This window comes from Dendrobates tinctorius, unplaced genomic scaffold, assembly GCF_039654945.1.
Source record: "Dendrobates tinctorius isolate UK_male_01 unplaced genomic scaffold, ASM3965494v1 ptg000039l, whole genome shotgun sequence".
Classification (NCBI taxonomy): Eukaryota; Metazoa; Chordata; class Amphibia; order Anura; family Dendrobatidae; genus Dendrobates; species Dendrobates tinctorius.
This window is the reverse complement of record NW_027361707.1, coordinates 45,824,004-45,842,428: the sequence shown is the minus strand read 5'-3', so window position 1 is coordinate 45,842,428 and position 18,425 is coordinate 45,824,004. Positions and strand designations below refer to the sequence as shown.

At 44.7% G+C, this 18,425-nt stretch overlaps 1 protein-coding gene across 7 annotated transcripts in view; it reads right to left on the bottom strand.

Annotated features, from left to right (window-relative positions):
* Window positions 1-18,425, bottom strand: part of LOC141088549 (cytosolic beta-glucosidase-like) — a 111,024-nt gene that overhangs the window by 18,180 nt on the left and 74,419 nt on the right. For all 7 annotated transcript variants that reach the window (XM_073574671.1, XM_073574673.1, XM_073574670.1 and 4 more), the window contains exons 4-5: window positions 16,274-17,073; window positions 6,053-6,176 (exon numbers count right to left, since the gene is read on the bottom strand). In XM_073574671.1, the coding sequence (XP_073430772.1) occupies window positions 6,053-6,176; window positions 16,274-17,073 (924 nt within the window). The remainder of the gene's footprint in view (window positions 1-6,052; window positions 6,177-16,273; window positions 17,074-18,425) is intronic.

The window sequence follows — 18,425 nt, the reverse complement described above, 5'->3', positions numbered from 1 at the left end:
CAGGTAATCAAATACTTATTTAATGCAATTTAATTATTTAAAAATCTCACAATGTGATTTTCAGTTTTTTTAGTTTTATATTGTGTCTCTCAGAGGTGAAGTGTACCTACAATAAAAATTACAGACGTTCTCCTCAACTGCCATTACATTACTTTGTAGAAAAAGTCTTAGTTACTCACCGGTTAACGGTATTTTTCGGAGTCCATGACAGCACCACCTGATATACGGGTGCTGTCATGGACTCCGAAAAATACCGTTAACCGGTGAGTAACTAAGACTTTATTCGGTCGTCCATGACAGCACCACCTGAGAGAGGGGATCCGCCCTTTAGGAACAGGAAACCTACAGATACAAAAGGGTGGCACCTCTCCCACGCATCAGTTGGATTACAGAGCACAAGAGGACTTCCAAGGTTAATGCATGATTTATGTACAGTATTCTTTACAATTATAACTTTTATCACCAGTGGGTATATACAAGAAAAAAGACGTGCACACCCCAATTAAACTATAAGGGAGGGAATATACGGGTGCTGTCATGGACTCCGAAAAATACCGTTAACCGGTGAGTAACTAAGACTTTATTCGGTCGTCCATGACAGCACCACCTGAGAGATTTACAGAGAGTAATATCAGTTTTAGGGAGGGACTACAGCCTGCAGCACCCTTATACCAAAAGAGAGGTCTGTGGAAGCACCTAGGTCTAGCCTATAATGACTATAAAAGGTGCTCGGAGAGGACCAAGTAGCCGCCTTACATATCTGGTCGATGGAGACTTCTGATCTTTCGGCCCAGGAGGTTGCCATTGCCCTGGTGGAATGCGCCCTCAGCTTTCCGGGTGGCGACCTGCCCTTTGATGTGTATGCTATTGCAATCGCCTCTCTAATCCATCTGGCTAGTGTATTTTTTGATGCTCTACAACCTTTTCTGGGGCCTTGATGAGAGATAAATAGGGCATTATCTTTCTTCCAGGGATCAGTGACAGACAGATATTCTATGAGGCCTCTCCTGACATCCAGGGTGTGTAGTTTCCTTTCCTTCTCATTAGTTGGATTAGGGAGGAAGGATGGCAGAACTATCTCCTGTGTCCTATGGAAACTAGAAACTACCTTTGGCAAGTACGCTGGATCAGGTCTGAGTTTTACCCTATCCTCTTTAAACTGTAAATAAGGAGGACACCTAGATAAGGCCTGAATATCGCTTATTCTGCGAGCTGATGTCAGAGCTACCAGGAAGGCTACCTTGAGGGACAGGATTTTTAGGGAAGCCGACGAGATAGGTTCGAATGGAGTCTCTATCATAGCAGTGAGGACTAGGTTCAAGTCCCACGGCATAAACCTATCCTTCATTATTGGCCTGGATCTACCTGCTGCCTTAATGAATCTGCTTATCCAATAATTACCAGCAATGTTGCAGCTAAACAGAGCCCCCAAGGCTGACACTTGTACTTTAAGGGTACTGGTAGAGAGTCCCATGTCTAGACCTTTTTGTAGGAACTCTAATATCTGCATTATAGGTGCTGAATCCCCAGCGATTACTTCTGAGTTTTGAAGGAATTTTTTCCAAATCCTGACATAAATTTTTGTGGTAATGATTTTCCTACTTTTAAGAAGGGTGTTAATTAGGTCTGTGGAGAAACCCTTTTCTTCTAATAATGACCGTTCAAACTCCACGCCGTCAGATGAAGGCCAGCCACCTGAGGATGGAAGACTGGGCCCTGGGACAGGAGATCCGGGATGTCCGGCAGAACCCAAGGATCGGACACCGACATGGTCCTGAGGCATGAGAACCATGCTCTCCTGGGCCAAAACGGAGCGATAACTATCACCCTTGCTCTGTCTTTCCTGATTTTCCTCATCACTAGGGGTAGAAGAGATAGGGGAGGGAAGGCGTAGGCTAGTTTGAAGTCCCAGTTTATCAGGAAGGCATCTACTGCCAGAGGATTTTCTCTGGGATTCAGGGAGCAGAATTGTTCCAATTGAGTGTTGTCTCTGGTGGCGAATAGGTCTACCTCTGGATATCCCCACTTTTGAACAATCAGTTTGAATATGGAGGTGTTTAAAGACCATTCCCCTTGCTTTAGCCGATTGCGGCTTAAAAAGTCTGCCGTGATGTTGTCTTTTCCTTTTATATGCAATGCTGTTAAAGATAGGAAGTATTGTTCTGCTAGATGGAACAACCGTTCTGCTACCAACATCAGGGGTCTGGAACGAGTCCCGCCTTGGTGATTGATGTATGCCACGGTGACCTGATTGTCGGAGAACACTCGTACATGATGGCCCTGTAGATACACAAGGAGCTTTTTAGCCGCCTGTTCTACTGCCGTTAATTCTTTTAGGTTAGATGACATTCCTAACTGATGATGTTGCCATCGGTCCTGGACTAAAATTTCACCCATATGAGCTCCCCAACCGTAAGGACTAGCATCCGTGGTGACTATGCGGGTTACGTTATACTCCCAGGGCACCCCTTTTAATAAGTTATCCTTGTGTAACCACCACTCTAGGGACTCCCTTGTGTTACGGGATAAGGTTAGCTGACCCTCCAAGTAACCTCCAAGGACTTTTTGATGTAATAAGACCTCGCTCTGTAGTTTCCTTGCATGAAACTGGGCCCACTGGACTGCCGGGATACAGGCCGAGAGAGAGCCTAGAAGGGACATGGCTTTTCTGAGGGACATGGTGGGGTTATTGGAGGCGTTCAGGATCTGATAATGGAGGCGAACGAGCTTGTCCGGAGGCAGACGGCATTCCTGTTTTTCAGAATCCAGGGTTAGGCCCAAAAATTGTTGGACTTTCATTGGCTGCAACCGGGACTTTTTGACGTTCAGCAACCATCCTAACCGTTCTAGGGCAGACATTGCCTTTTGTAGCTGTTGTAAACAATGGTTTGCCGTTTTACCTACAATGAGAAAATCGTCCAGGTAAGGGATCACCAGAATGTTTGATTCACGTAGATGGGCCATGACCTCCGCTATCACCTTAGTAAACACTCGGGAGCGACTGCCACTCCAAAAGGGAGGGCCGCATATTGGAAATGTCGAATTGACCCATCCAAATGAACCGCCACTCTGAGGAACCGCTGATGGCCTGCATGGATGGGTATATGGTAGTATGCGTCTTTTAAATCTAACACCACCATGAAGCAATTTTTGAACATCAATTTTATTGCAGATTTAATCGTTTCCATCTTAAAGGGACGTATGACCAAAAATTTGTTGAGGGCTTTAAGGTTAATTATTGTCCTAAAGGAGCTGTCCGGTTTGCGGACCAGGAACAGAGGGGAGTAGAATCCCTTCCCCCATTCTTCCTCCGGAACCTCTATCAGGACTTTCTTAGCGCACAGGATATGAACCTCGGCTTCCAGGGCAGCTTGTTCTGCCGCAGATGACCTGAGAGGGGTGATTTTAAATTGATCAAGGGGAACCCTAGAAAACTCTAGTCATAGTCCCACGGCTATTATCCCCAATATCCAGCTGCTATTGGAGATCAGAGACCAGGATGGGTAGAAGGCAGCTAGTCTCCCTCCTACCGGGGCAACTAGTCATTGGGGCGGCTTTTTCGTATCCCGAGCTGGACCTTCCTGGCGCCCTCCCCCAAACATGAATCCTGTACCTTTCCTTTTTTTATCATCCCATCTGCCCTGATCTCTGGACGGCCTTCTCCGGAAAACCCCTTTCCTGGCGAAGGGACGTCTGTACGAGGGGTTCGGGAGACTGGGAAATTTCTTTTTGTCATCTCCAGCTTTCTCCAACAATTCGTCCAAGACGGGACCGAATAGGTACTCCCCTTCGCAGGGAATGGAACAGAGACGGGACCGGGTTTGAATATCTCCTGGCCAGCATTTTAACCAGAGCGCTCTTCGCGCTGCATTAGACAGACCTGCGGCTTTTGCCGCCATTCTTGCAGAGTCTGCAGAAGCATCGGCTAAAAACGCTGCGGCATTCTGAATGATGGGTAAATTTTTCCGAATAGATGATCTTGATGCTCCATCTCTTAGTTCGGAATCTAGCTGATCTAGTCAGACCATCATGGATCTGGCTGTACAGGTGGCAGCTACCGCTGGTCTTAACGCGCCTGCTGACATCTCCCATGTCCCTTTAAGGAAAGAATCCGCTTTCTTATCTAACGGATCTTTCAGGGAGGCCATATCGTCAAATGGTATGGCGGATTTTTTAGATGCTTTGACTACTGCAGCATCTAGTTTCGGGGCTTTATCCCATCTATTTACTACCGGGTCCTCGAAGGGGTATCTCCGCTTAAAGGCTGGTGGCATGGAGCCCCTTTTTTCCGGTCTCTTCCATTCTCTATCAATTAGGCTCTGAACCTTTTCGTTTAATGGAAAGGCTTTACGTTTTTTGGGGTCCAACCCCCCGAACATAATGTCCTGTGCTGAGAGTTCCTGTTTTTTGTCCGCTACCCCCATGGTGGACCGTATAGCTTTCACTAATTTGTCCATCTGGTCTAAGGGGAAGCAGAACCAGCTAGAGTCTTCATCCGAGGAAGACGACGAGGAGGCCGAGGAGTCCGAGGAATTGTCCCCCTTCCCAGGGGCGACTGAGGCCTCCGAGCCTAAACCACTAGCCTCTCTTCTCCTAGAAGGTTCTCTTTGAGGTAAAGCTTTCATTTCTGCCCTGATCATGTCTCTCAGGTTTGAAGTGAAGTCAGGTGTCTCTTCCGCTACCTGCATAAACGGGGGAGAGTATAAGGGCCTGACAATCTACCCCTGGACTCCCTGTCCTTAATAACTCCTACCGTCTGCCGTATGCATGGCTGGCATAATTTTTTAGGGTGGCCATCTGGAAGGGGGGAACTACAGAGGGCACATTCCCTGTGTTTCTGTTTTCCCGTAACCTTCTTCCCCTGAAAAAAAGCATAAAGGAACACTGCATCAGGGTACATTCACGGAGATCTCTTACCCATGCAGATGAGGCAGGTACCGGATCACGGAGGGAGGCAGGAGGGTCCTTTCTGGAGGAACTTTCGCGGCTCTGGTCGCTGGTTCGTTTCTGTCTCTTCTGCTGGCCACTCGCCTGTTTCTGCGGGTGTTCCTGCGTCTCGTCCTGCTGGACTAAGGGGGCTTCCGACGTCTCCATTGCTGGGGCCTTCAGAAGCACCCCAGCGGCGTCCCCATCTGCCTTATATGGCCTCCTGTCCGGGTTAGCAGGCATACTGTCCTAGCACCACCCCCCGGCATTTGCGTTCCCTCCCCCATGCTCCGGCCCCCCTCGCCTTCGCCGGGTCGCCGCGCGACCCCCGGACCGGCATGCACCCGCGGCGCGCGCCGGAGGCCGCCGGCACCCGACTTCCGGTATCGGCGCCATCGCTCCGCCCCTTCCGCCGCGTCACTTCCGCCGCTCACAGAGCCCTGCGGGAGCGCGCGCGAAGGAGCCGCGCAGGCCCGCCCGGAGTGCCAGCACCCCCCGCGCCCGCCGCCATGAGCCCGGCCAGGAGACAGCACTGACCCGGAGGACCGGGCCTGGGGAAGCGCACCGGGGCATACCTACCAGGTGCTGGCTCTGGAGACGGCATCCACCAGACCCTTGCTCCACCTGCTTCGTCCACTGCCGTGGTGACCTACCCGGCCCCACCGTGGCGCTTCCAGGGACCCCGCACTGACCGAGGTAGGAGACCCCCTCGCTACCTGGGTCGGTCAGCCGGCCTGGGTATTCCATGATGATTCTGACGGACGATCTGTAGAGAGTCCTGTCCTCTAGGAACAGGAAACCAACTGATGCGTGGGAGAGGTGCCACCCTTTTGTATCTGTAGGTTTCCTGTTCCTAAAGGGCGGATCCCCTCTCTCAGGTGGTGCTGTCATGGACGACCGAATAAAGTCTTAGTTACTCACCGGTTAACGGTATTTTTCGGAGTCCATGACAGCACCCGTATATCAGGTGGTGCTGTCATGGACGACCGAATAAAAAATGTTAAAAAGTGTATATATATATATATATATATATATATATATATATATATATATATATATATATACACACACACACACACACACACACACAGATACAGAGAGAGAGAGAGAGCGAGAGAAAAATCACCTTTCAAAACTTCCTCCAAAGTTTCTTGAAAGTATCCCCATCTGTGTATGTCCTGGAGAACAGGAGGGTCACTTTGAGCAAATCCATTCTCAGTGATGTGGATATCTGGGTCACCGAATGTGTCCTAGAAAGATACATGATGATCATTAGTTCCCAACCCATGTCAGGATGGCTGCATATTTGTAGAAATGAGCAATCTGTCAGTCTCATAAAACGCTCATTTTAATATTAAGCACAAAAACCGCTTTTCAAAAAAGGTTTGTACAGCTAATCTTAGATGGATTTTCACAGTATGTACACCAGCCTCATTAGGTCTAAGATACTGTATCTATGCAACGTATGCGAAAAATGATCCCATTGTGTAAATCAGGTTTTGCACAATTCTTTTTGAAAATTGATGGATTTTTTTTCATATCACAATCTCTCCCATATATATATATATATCTAGATAGATAGACAGAGAATGAGAATTATTTTTTTCTAAATGACATTTTGCAATTTTTGCACAGGACACTGGGGCACTTTTTTTTTTTAAATTCGTTTTTATTGAAAATACTATAATACAACATTATCACAAATGTACAACACAGATCAAAGTAACATAAATGTGCAATTATGCAACCATTGTAGTACAAACAATGAGCTCCGGTCTTAACCCTCTCTCACCCAGGGCCCTCTCCCAACCTTTATTTGACTGGTTCAACTGTGATTCGCTAACTGTGTGGCTTCCCAAGCCTGCCAATCCGTGGTGAACTTCTGTAGGGCGTTATTTTTGTGGGCTAGCATTTTTTCAAAAATAAACGTGGTATTAACTGCTGGAGCTAAGGCCTCTTTCTTAGGAATAACATCTTTTTTCCACTGTTTAGCTAATAGCAGTCTTGTTGTTAACACAATATAAGCCGTTACCACTCTAGAGCACGGGGGGAATGCATGTATGTTTAAGAGGAGGAGCGCCACCACGGGAGACGGCTGGACGATCTGTCCCATTACAAGTGAAATAAGTCTAAAGGCGTGATCCCACAAAGAAGTTATAAGTGGACAATCCCAAAATACTGTATATGATATAAGGACCCCACCTGATTACAGTTTCGCCAACATAGGTGTGAGGTGTTGGGAAACATGGAATGGAGCTTCACGGGAGTAAAATACCAGCAGAGCATCAGCTTCAAGTGTGATTCAAAGTGGGACGCACAGCTAAACGTCCGTCCTGCCAATTTCATTGCTCTTAACCAGTCCTTGTCAGGTATGGCTTTACCGAGGTCTTTTTCCCCAAGATATGAAGGGCATAGATTTTACAAATCTGCTCTTATGTCCCAAGGAATCATAAAGGGGTCTCAAGCCCATATCTAGGGATGAGGAAGATGAGAGAGTCCTAATAATATCACTATTAACCCTATATGGGAAGTTTAGATATTTCTTTAAAATGTATTGTACCCGGAGATATGAGAAATGGTCTTTAAAGGTCAAGCCAAACCTGTTTTTCAACGGGGCATAATGTAAAAGAGTGCGATCTTCAACTATGTCGCTTAAAGGGAATCTGTCACCCCTTTTTTGAGATATCATATAATGATATCATTCAATTGTGTGTCACATAAGGATTCTTAGTACTTTTGCTTCCCCCTGACCCCGCACCTTTCATGCATAAATACCTTGTTTATATCGGTTCAGATGTATGTAAACTGCCGCTGTCCGGTCCGCTGGGCGGGGCTTATTCAACCGGTCCCCTCTCCCTGTCTTGCTCTACGCATTTCTTCTTGTGTAGAGCAAGACAGGGAGGGGGGGAGCAGTTGAATAAGCCCCGCCCATCGGACTGGACAGTGGCAGTTTACATACATCTGTACCGATATAAAAAAGGTATTTATGTATGAAAGGTGCGGGGTCAGGGGGAAGCAAAAGTACTAAGAGAATCCTTATGTGACACACAATTGAATGATATCATTATATGATATCTCAAAAAAGGCGTGACAGATTCCCTTTAATACCGTGATCCCGCCTATCTTCCAATGGTACAGGTCAAGGTCCTCTGATAACACCTCCAGAAGTTCTAAAGGTGCCTCGAGAGGCAATGCAGGGATGTGTGTCTGAGTGAACCTGAAGCCAATTGGACAGGGAGTGCTTAGTCAGTGGAAGGAGGGCCCCCAGGTTCCGAGGGTCAACCAGAGCTGCCCATAGCACCGCCCTGAGATCGTGTGAGGGTGCAAAATGTGCCTCTATTTGGGACCACCTACTTGGGGAGGGGGGGGGTCGCGATTCCACCAGTTCTTCAACTGGTTGAGTTGAGTTGCTATATACTAATCGTTCACATTAGGGAGTCCCACCCCCGCCACTGGCTTTGCGCGTTGCAACAAATGTCTCGACAACCGAGGATGCTTTCCTCCCCAGATGAAGGCGTTCAGAAGCTTATGAGAACGTTGAAAAAATACCTTCGGAGGTTATATCGGCACCGTGTGAAATAAATACAACATTTTGGGCAGTAATAACATCTTAAACAGTGCAATACGACCCACCCAGGAGACTTCAAATTTCTGGAGTTTGCTCATCTCATTCTTAATATCTGCTAGTAGGGGGAGGTAATTGGCTTTGTACAAATTAGTGGAGGATGATGTTACCAACGTTCCCAGGTATGAAATTTGCTCCATCTGCCAGTCCACCCTCATAATGGCCTTAAGGCGTTTCAACTGCGGTAATGGTATGTTAAGGGGTAGAATTTGAGATTTATTCTCATTAATTTTGTAGTAAGATAGGAGGCCAAATTTTTCAATAATCTCTAGAGCTGCCGGAAAAGACTCCAGGGGGCGTGCTAACGTCAATATCACATCATCAGCATACAACGTGATACAATGAGATTGTTTTCCCACCTCTATGCCCCAGATATCTGGACTCTGTCTGATTGCTTGGGCAAGTGGTTCTAAAGCTAAAATGAACACTAGGGGGGAGAGAGGACACCCCCTGCCTAGTGCCATTTGTAATGGGGAATGTCTCTGACATGGTATCATTCACAAAAACCCTGGCCGACAGAGCAGAATACAGAGCTTTAATAGCAGTCAGCGCCCGACCCCCAAACCCCATACGCTCCAGAACCGAGAGGACAAACGACCATCTCACTCGGCTGAATGCCTTCTTGGCATCTAAGGCCACTACAACCGCTGGTGTTCCCCCCTTCTATTTATTACATCTATCAATTACTTTCCTGGTGTTGTCAGCTGCAGTCCGCCTTTGCACAAAACCAGCCTGGTCTGGGTTAATAAGGGAAGGAATGATAGGCGCCAATCTCTGAGCAATACACTTAGCATAAATTTTGACATTAGTATTTAACAATGAAATCGGGCGGAAGTTTTGGGGCACCTCCAGTGGCTTTCCCTGTTTTGGGAGTGTGATCACAGTAGCTGTCAGCATTTCTTTTGGGAAGCTCCCTTCATTTGCTGCTAATTGTAGGGTTTTGCATAAGTGTGGGACTAAGGTCTCATGGCAAGCCTTATAGTACAAGTTTGTAAGACCGTCCGGGCCTGGGGCCTTCGCCTCTGGGAGAGAGTTAATCACTTTGGTCAATTCAGTCTCCGTCAAAGGTACGTTTAAGATTTCTAACTGGTCTGGTGCAAGAGTTGGGAGATTAATGCTTGACAAAAACAGATTTGTATCAGGAGCTGTTGGGCCATGGAGGTCTGCTCTTGGATCTAAGTTATACCAAGAAGCATAGTAATCCTTAAATTTATTGGCAATTTCCCGAGGAGTGTATATCTTAGAATCGGGAGGTAAGTTCCTCAAAAAGGGGATCTTAGTTTTTCAAGTTTAAATTTTCACTCTGGATGCTAGCAGTTTACCCGCTTTATTATTTTGGGAGTAGTAATGGGCTTTGGTGATCATAAGATTTTATTCATAATTGTGTAAGAGTAATTCCCGCAATTCCAGTCGGAGATCACGTAGTTTATACATTTGGGCAGAGGATGGGGCTCTTTTATTCATGTATTCCAGTGAACTGATCGATGCTGTAAGGTCTGATAAGCGTTTTTCTCTTTGCTTTTTAAGAATATGGCCTATTTTAATAAAGTGGCCCCTGATAAACGCTTTATGGGCATTCCATACATGGAAGTAATTAGTGACCGAGTCCGCATTGAGATCAAAGTATTCTTTAAGAGCTACTTTTGTTTGTGCCACTAAATGGGGGGTTTTTAGAATAAAGGGGTTCATCTTCCACGGGGAGTTAAGGGGGCACTCAGATTCTTCCCGAATAGACATCTTTATGGGGGCGTAATCCGACCAAGTTATTATACCTATTTCTGATAAATTGACAATATTAAGCAGAGACCTGCTAACCAAGAATAGGTCTATCCGGGAGTAGGAGTGATGTACCTGTAAAAAGTAGGTATAGTCCTTCTCACATGCATGAAGAACCCTCCATATGTCATATAGGTCGTCCTGAAATGCTAAGGGGGGGGGAGAACAGGCGGCCCCCTGGAGGTTGGGGTGGAAGAGTCCAGAGAATTATCAAAAACACAATAAAAATCTCCACATATGATTACGTGGCCCTGTTTAACTTTATTGATTCTAGTTAATAACTTTTTGATAAATCTAGTCTGCGCTTGGTTTGGAGCATAGATGACGGCTATAGTATATAAAACATTATTTATGGTGCCCACTTGTATGAGGTATCGACCTGCAGGGTCAAGTTCTAGATAAGTCGAGCAGAAAGCAACAGACCCCTTGATAGCTAACATCACCCCTCTCTTTTTTTCGAGAAATTAGATTGGACCACATATGGAAAGAGCCGATGAGACAGTCTGTGGGAGTCTTTCTCCAATAAGTGCGTCTCCTGGGCACAAAACCTCACATTTAGCTGCGACCGCCTCCTTCCACATATAAGATCTTTTATGAGGGCTGTTTAGGCCTCTAACATTAAGTGAGCATATTGTAATAACCGTATTGTAAACATACAAATGCTAGTATGACTGATGGGTTGCCCATTACACCTGTCAGAATTCCCTGCAAAGCGGGAAAATGCTGGACCCGAATAAACCACAGATATGCAAAAGGATAGAAAAAAACAAAAAACAAACACAATGCAAACTAATAAAATCAGAAGTAAAGTCATGAAACAGACCGAGGACGGCACTTCGGTCCACAAAACGCGGGAGTAGAAAATCCGCGGGGGGGTATATCACTGTCCGCACCAACCAGTCAGGATGCCACCCTTGTTAGATAGTAAAATATAGATAATGATTGTATCTTCAGCGCCTGTTTCTTTTTGGGAGGACTTTCTGCCATGTCTCCTCTGCCCTTACAGGCGGCTCTCTTTGTTTCTGAGGTTGTTCCAGCACTTGTATATCCCAGGTACGAAGCAAATCTCTTCCTCTTTCATATGAAGTGACAGTATGCCACGATCCTTTGTTGTTAATGAGCAATTTCTTGGGGTACCCCCACCTGTACGCCACCTGAAATTCTCTGAGGGCTGCAGTGATGGGATTCATTAGTCTGCGGAAGCGCAGTGTCTCTGCCGAGAGATCAGCATAAATTTTGATTTGGTGGAAAGGTGAAGGTAGAGATCCTTTCTTTCTGGAATAAGACAGAAGTTCCTCTTTAATATGATAACAATTAATGCGTGCAACAATATCCCTCGGCACAGTGTCTGGCAAGTGGCTTGGGCGAGATACTCTGTGCGCTCGATCGATAATTAGTTCATATGGTGAACAGGAGGGGACCACCGCTTGGATTAAATCTTGCACATAGCCCCTCAGCTCAGAGGGTGTGGTGGTTTCTGGTACCCCCCCCTTAATGTCAGGTTGTTCCTGCGGTTACGATCCTCCAAGTCCACAAGTTTATTATATATGGCTTCTATGTCTTCTGCCATGTCATTGTGAGAGTCAATAAGGTTGTTATGGGAAGATGCAAATTCTCCCATTTTGTCCTCCAAATGGGACACTCTCTCCTCCAGCTCCTGAATGTGAGATGTAACAGGTTTTAACATTAAAGAAAAGTCCTTTAGCATTGCGGTGCTAAAAGCCATCAGCATATCTTTATAGTTCCTGAAGCAGGGAGATCTGTTGTAGGAAGTTGCTGTAATACTGCAAGAGATTTACAATTGTCCCCTCCAGAAACCCCTTTTTCTGCAACATCTCTCTCGTTATTCTGGGAGTGCAGGGGAGGTGTGCATTGTTGCATATCCATCCGCCGGCCTGCTGGAACTACATATCCTCGTGTCCCTCCGCAAATGGGGAAAATCTAAATCCTGGTGATGAACCCGGACCCCGGAGATAAGGTGAGGTGGGTGTTGCCTCATCCTGCACCGCAGCGGTGGTCTTTGCTGGGCTCAGGGGCAGTTGAGAGGGGGAGTCTCCCGAGGAGCAGGAGACTCTGCTTACTGAGGGGCCATCTTGCCTGGTATCCCTGTTGAAGAAAATCTACAATTTGCTTTGGTTTTTGAGATTTCTGTTACCCCTTGTCATCTTGCCAGTGATTAGTGAGGATTCAGGCAGCCGGGTGGGTTGATTAATATGCAGGAAAGGCGCTGAAATTGTCGCTTTGCAGGGTCTCAGGGAAGGAGCATTCAGCTGATGCAACTGGCATCCTAGGCATCCAGGCCACGCCCCCAACACTGGGGCACTTTCAAACGCATAACTTCCTGTTGTTTAGAGGAAGCTTTTCAGAAGTCTCATTATCATCACGGGCAGAAATAAAATGACATGTAATACTTCAGCTTAATACAGAGACCGCTCATCATAAAAGTTACTGACACAGCTCCCCCCCGGTCACTGTCACTTCAAAATAACCTGTGCACACTCTCATTAGATGCTTCAATACAAAAATAGGGTCTGAGCCAGTCTATTGCTGCTAATGTGCATGTGAATTTCCTGACCGAAGAAGCAGTGGGAGTCTAAAATATCACTAATGGCCTGTGTCAACTACTTTTTCCGGTGGGTCTTTTCTTAAACAATTCCACTTGTAAAAGAAAAACTTCATTCCACTGAATCTCAATAATGTGTAATAACAATAACATAGACATCCAATCCTTAAATTTTTTTTTTTACACATGAAGAGAACAAAAAAAAAAAGTATATTTTGCCATTAAACATTTCTGATTGCCATCAGACAAGTATTACTATAAAAGATATCTATTGTCCAATACCCTTTAGTTTTTAATCCTGTTTCCCAACAGATTAGTAGCTTTTCATCTCCTGTAAGTTATTAAAACAATCTCTTACAAAGGACGCCCATCTGAGCTACATTCGATGTATAAAACGCTAGTATATCTGGTCAGATCAATAATCAGCTTTTTTCCTGCCACGCTTGCCAATTAGAAGTGTTCAGTTTTAGATATGAATCATAAAACCAGGACAATTATTAGTAATACATGTTATTTTACGAGAGGGAAAGTTGAATATTACGCTTTAATAGTGCTTCAAATGGCCTCCGCTATTGATGCTCACCTTAGAAACTTGTTATTTTCTGGACATTCTCCGCTCGACGTTTTAAATGGCGAAACATTTTATTTTATTTTTTTGCCATCATCCTCCAGAAATAGCGTTTAAGCATTAGGAGTAACAATCTTCCAACAATGAAGTCTCGATCATTACCAGCGATACATAGAAGAGCATCATTAACAATCCCGAAGTTCAGTCCTTATCTGGTGCCGCTAGAGTCATGGTAGATGGGCTTACAACTTGCGTTCCATAGATTATAATTATATTTTTCTATTGTGTCAACGGCTCTCCTCCTCCTCACCCTAGATGTGGTGGCAGGGTAGTAATTAGATGATGGAGAATCTGGTCTGTTTTCTGGATCATTAGTGTCTCGTTGAGAGTGGAAGTTGATGGCTCTTTTCATAATTAAATATAAAATGTAGGAAAAGTCTCATATCTACAGTTTGAATCTGGCTAATATGAGGGAAAGGTGAATTGTAAGATTTAAGGAGCCACCATTAAGACAATGGGCACTCGGTATAGACTGTGCTTTTCATCTCAAGTCACTGCAGCTCCCCGACACAGCAGCTGATCGCTGGAGGTCTTAGCAGTCCTCAATCGGCTTTTCGAAGTTGGATTACCAATCTAAGCAATGATTAGGTAAGTTAGTATTTTGACCATATCATCATTTTTATGCAGATTTTCCAACTCCCAAGTTGTATATACTTGAAGCAGATCAGGTGATGTGTATTTGTGTAATGAATGGGGTGCGGCTAAGGATACAACACCCCTTTGAAGGTGTGCAGAATTATTAGGCAGCTTGTTTTCCTTAGGCAAATTGGGCCAAAAAAGAGATTTAACCAACTCCGAAAAGTCAAAAAGAGACTAGGGTGTGTGCACAGAACCATCAAAAGTTCTGCTGTGAATAGTCAACAGGGTCGTAACAGTTTGAGAAATAAAGATGCACATTAAAGACCAAAGATTTGCTAAGGATCAAACGTGAAGCAACCAGGAAGCCGTTATTCCACAACTGCAACATCCATGGATTGCACAAAAGTAAAAGGTGTTCAGTGTCCAGAGGCATGGCCAAGGTAAGGGAGGCTCAAACCCGACCTCCACTGAACAAGACAGAAGTGGAAACATGAAGACTGGGCCAATAAATATCTGAAGAGAGATTTTAAAGCTGTTATGGACTGATAAGATGAGAGTAACTCCTGACGGACCAAATGGATGGACTGGTGGATGGATCAGTATTGGTTACAGACCTCCACTTCGACTCAGATGCTAGCAAGGTGGAGATGGACATGGGTCTGACCTGATATTATTAAAGATGAGCTAATTGGACCTTTTCTACCTGTAGATGGACTCAAAATCAAATCGCAAACCTACTGCCTGGTTTTAGAAGACAAATTCTTCAAGCAGTGGTACGGAAAAAAGTCTTCATCTTTCAAGAAAACCATCATTTTCATGTAGGACACAGCTCCATCACAGCATCAAAGTTTCCACTGCTTGGCTAGCCATTTCTTGGCCCAGTCTTGATATTTCAACTTTTGTATCTTGTTCAGTGGTGGTCGGGTTTCAGCCTTCCATACCTTGGCCATGCCTCTGAGCACTGAACACCTTGTACTTCTGGGCCTTCAGGGAGGTTGCAGGTCTGGATCAACCAGTATTCAAGTTTATTTAACCTGGAGTTGTAAAATTTGCATAAAAATCATTATATGGTCAAAATAGTTACTTAATAGTTGCTTAATATTTCTGCACACAGTATATTACAGGAAAAGAATATATTTACTTTTAGCCATGTATAAGTAAAGACAAAGACTGATATTTCAATGAATCATTCGGGCATGCTGAGGGTCTCCTGACCCACACTCAACAGCTTTATAGGAACATATGAGGATGTTGCGTTTGATCAGGAGACCTGTGGCCGGTGAATATCAGACCATGAATGATGGACATGTGAAACTGGTCTAATAAAGAAAATATATTGGCTTAAGTTATCACATGCCCCACCTTATCTAGGTGATCAAATCTATTTAGACTTAAGGTGGCAAATTAAATGAATATCAGTCAAAACTGACCTCCATCTAATGTGCACACTGGTGTCAAGGCGCCAATACACACTAGACTAATGTCAGCCCAATCTGGAGACGATTGCCTAAAGTGTAATGGGAGTGCCTTGGTTCTTCTCCAATAAATTACGTCGAGGGAGAGAAGGATCCTTTTCTTCTCTAAGGCCGGGACCACACTTGCGAGAAACTCACACAAGTTTCGCACCTCAATATCCGGCACTGCCGCTGGCACTCGGGACCGGAGTGTGTGGCTGCATAGAAATACAGTGCCGGATATTGAGGTGCGAGACTCATGCGAGTTTCTCACAAGTGTGATCCCGTCCTAAGAGGTCAGCTATTATTAGTTGATTAAAATTGCACTAAAGCTTCCATAGACACATGCTAACTAGTGCATGGAACTTTTAGAATTCGAAACCTCTACCATCTTGGCTCTTGATCTGTGGTTCATAGTCCACAGGGGTACAAGCCAGTTCTTTAGGGGGTATTCACACTGTGATCATGCTGCGCTTTTAGTAGCATAGAGTATGTTCATAGCTTTGGCTGCAATTGAGGGAACTTTACCAAGGAAAACTGAGAAAAACTGCTCATGAGCCTATTGAAGTTCTTGATTAGAATCTGGGACTATTCGTGAAGTAATCAGTAATCTGGACTGTATGTCTATCGGCTGGTTCAAGAACATAAGTCATATTATCTCAGTATCATCATTACCATATGCGTACCATATATGATAGACTTTATTATATATCACCACATACCTTTATATAAGCCAGCAGTCTACGCAGACCCCAAGGAACAACAGCTAGCCATTCCACTCCTGATATTGGCCATTGTGGATCCTTAATTCCTTCTGCTCCCATGTCGATGTCATAACTTGGCCCACCTTGATTTGTACTTAGAGGTTTCACTTTTCGAGTAGTATAATAGTTTAGACAGAAGAAATCGGCTGTGCCTTTTATCATATTCTTTTCTTCATCTTTGAATTCTGGGAGTCGAGAGGTTATTAACCCTTCTTCTTTACTCTTTTTGGAAATCTCCGATTTCATCACAGCAGGATAATCCCCATCTACGAAGATGGGTTTGGCAAACCAATCAAGGTAAAACTTCAAATATCGCTCACACGCTTCTTTATCATCTGCAGAATTTGGATCGAAAGGCTCTGCCCAATCAGAATTCAGAGCAATAGACACAAGGCCTTCCTGCTTTTCTTTAAAAAACTTGTATGCATGCCATGCCTTGGCATGGGCTCTTATCATGTTGTGAGCAGACCGATATGCACCCAGACCTGGTTCTCCTTTCCCCGGGGCAATTAGGCCTTGCTCATAGCCAAGCTTGGCAACAATATATGGCTCATTAATGGTAATCCACAATTTGACCCTGTCACCAAAGGTAGAGTAGCAGAATTTTGCATATTGCTCAAAGACTTCTGCTGTCTTCTCCGAGCACCATCCACCTTGGTCTTCTATGGCTTGAGGCATGTCAAAGTGATATAGTGTCACCAACGGAGTTACATTCATCGCAAGAAGACTGTCGATCACCTTGTTATAATAGTCAACCCCTAATTTGATGACAGCATTTGGTTAGAAACAATGTAACATAACATAACAATTATTTTATACTGCTATCTTAAACGCAATGGGCCGTCAGAAAATGACAATGTTTAAATCAGATTTTTGTTAAATATATTTTTACAAAACAATAATTAAATTAAAAATGTGATTTAAACAGTATGCTATTTTCCGATTACTCAACCCCTCTATGACACTATAACATTATATTTTTGGTAATAAAAAATTCAATCCTGTAAAGGTTATTCTTTAGAGTTGATGGAGATCAATTAGCGGGACCGTGTTTAGTGGCCAGACCTGTAGTAACCGCCCCTGTACGGGAGTCCTGAGAACTGCCTCTTACCTCCCGAGACCCGTGGCTCTTACTTTCATCAGCTGTCCTGGTTGTGACATCATATATAGATCATGCAGTAAAGATAATGTCACGCCAAGCTGGCAAATCGTAAGAAGAGCTGCGGAAGCCATTAGGTGGGAAACCGTTCTCTCTGTGCTCTCATCCAGCAACCACACATCACAGACTTGACCTGACCTCTGGACTGGGTCTTATGAATTGTGTCGCACCAACTCATCGGATTCTGCAGACTCTTATCCAATGTGTATGCATACCTCAAAGAGAATAAGACATCAGAGTTCATCTTCCCCACAAACCGCTAATAGGCTCAAGTATCTCTTCTAAAGAGAAGTCAATTCATTACTTTCTTTATAAAATGACTTCATAAAAAGAAAAAAATAAAATCCATGCTTTTAGTAAAATGCAGGTGCTATGGGTGTGACAGAGCACTCCCCAAGACTCTGCCTCCCTAGTTCAAGCCCCTGCCATGACTGACAGCTCAGGTGCTCGACTGACAGCTCAATGTCATCAAGAACTAGCAAGGGGAAACCTTGTGTCGGTCAAGAAGCAGTGAGAGGAGCATGGCGGGAGAGGCAGAGTCTCAAGAAATGCATAGTCACGCCCAGAGCACTTGTAGCCTCATTTGCATGTTAATAAAAAACATGATTTTATTCAATGACAGAGCTGCAGATTTTATAACGATATGGACTGATCTACCACACCAGGTGTGTTCCTTGATACTTGGTAGCACCTTAGAGGGAATCAGTCATCTACTGTGGTGGCTTATCTCCCATAAGAACAAACAGATAGGGTGTTAAAATTCACCAGGATTGTCTTCCCAACACCATCTGTCAGGAAAAAATGAGTTGGCCTCCATACCCTGTTAGTACTGACAAAATCACTAAGTTAGCAGATTTGGCGGTCTTTTCTTTCATGTCTATGGGCATTTTTAGGATGTTTTCACATTGCTGTCAGGCACCCATTCCTTGGCCCCCATCGGGGTTTGTGCCC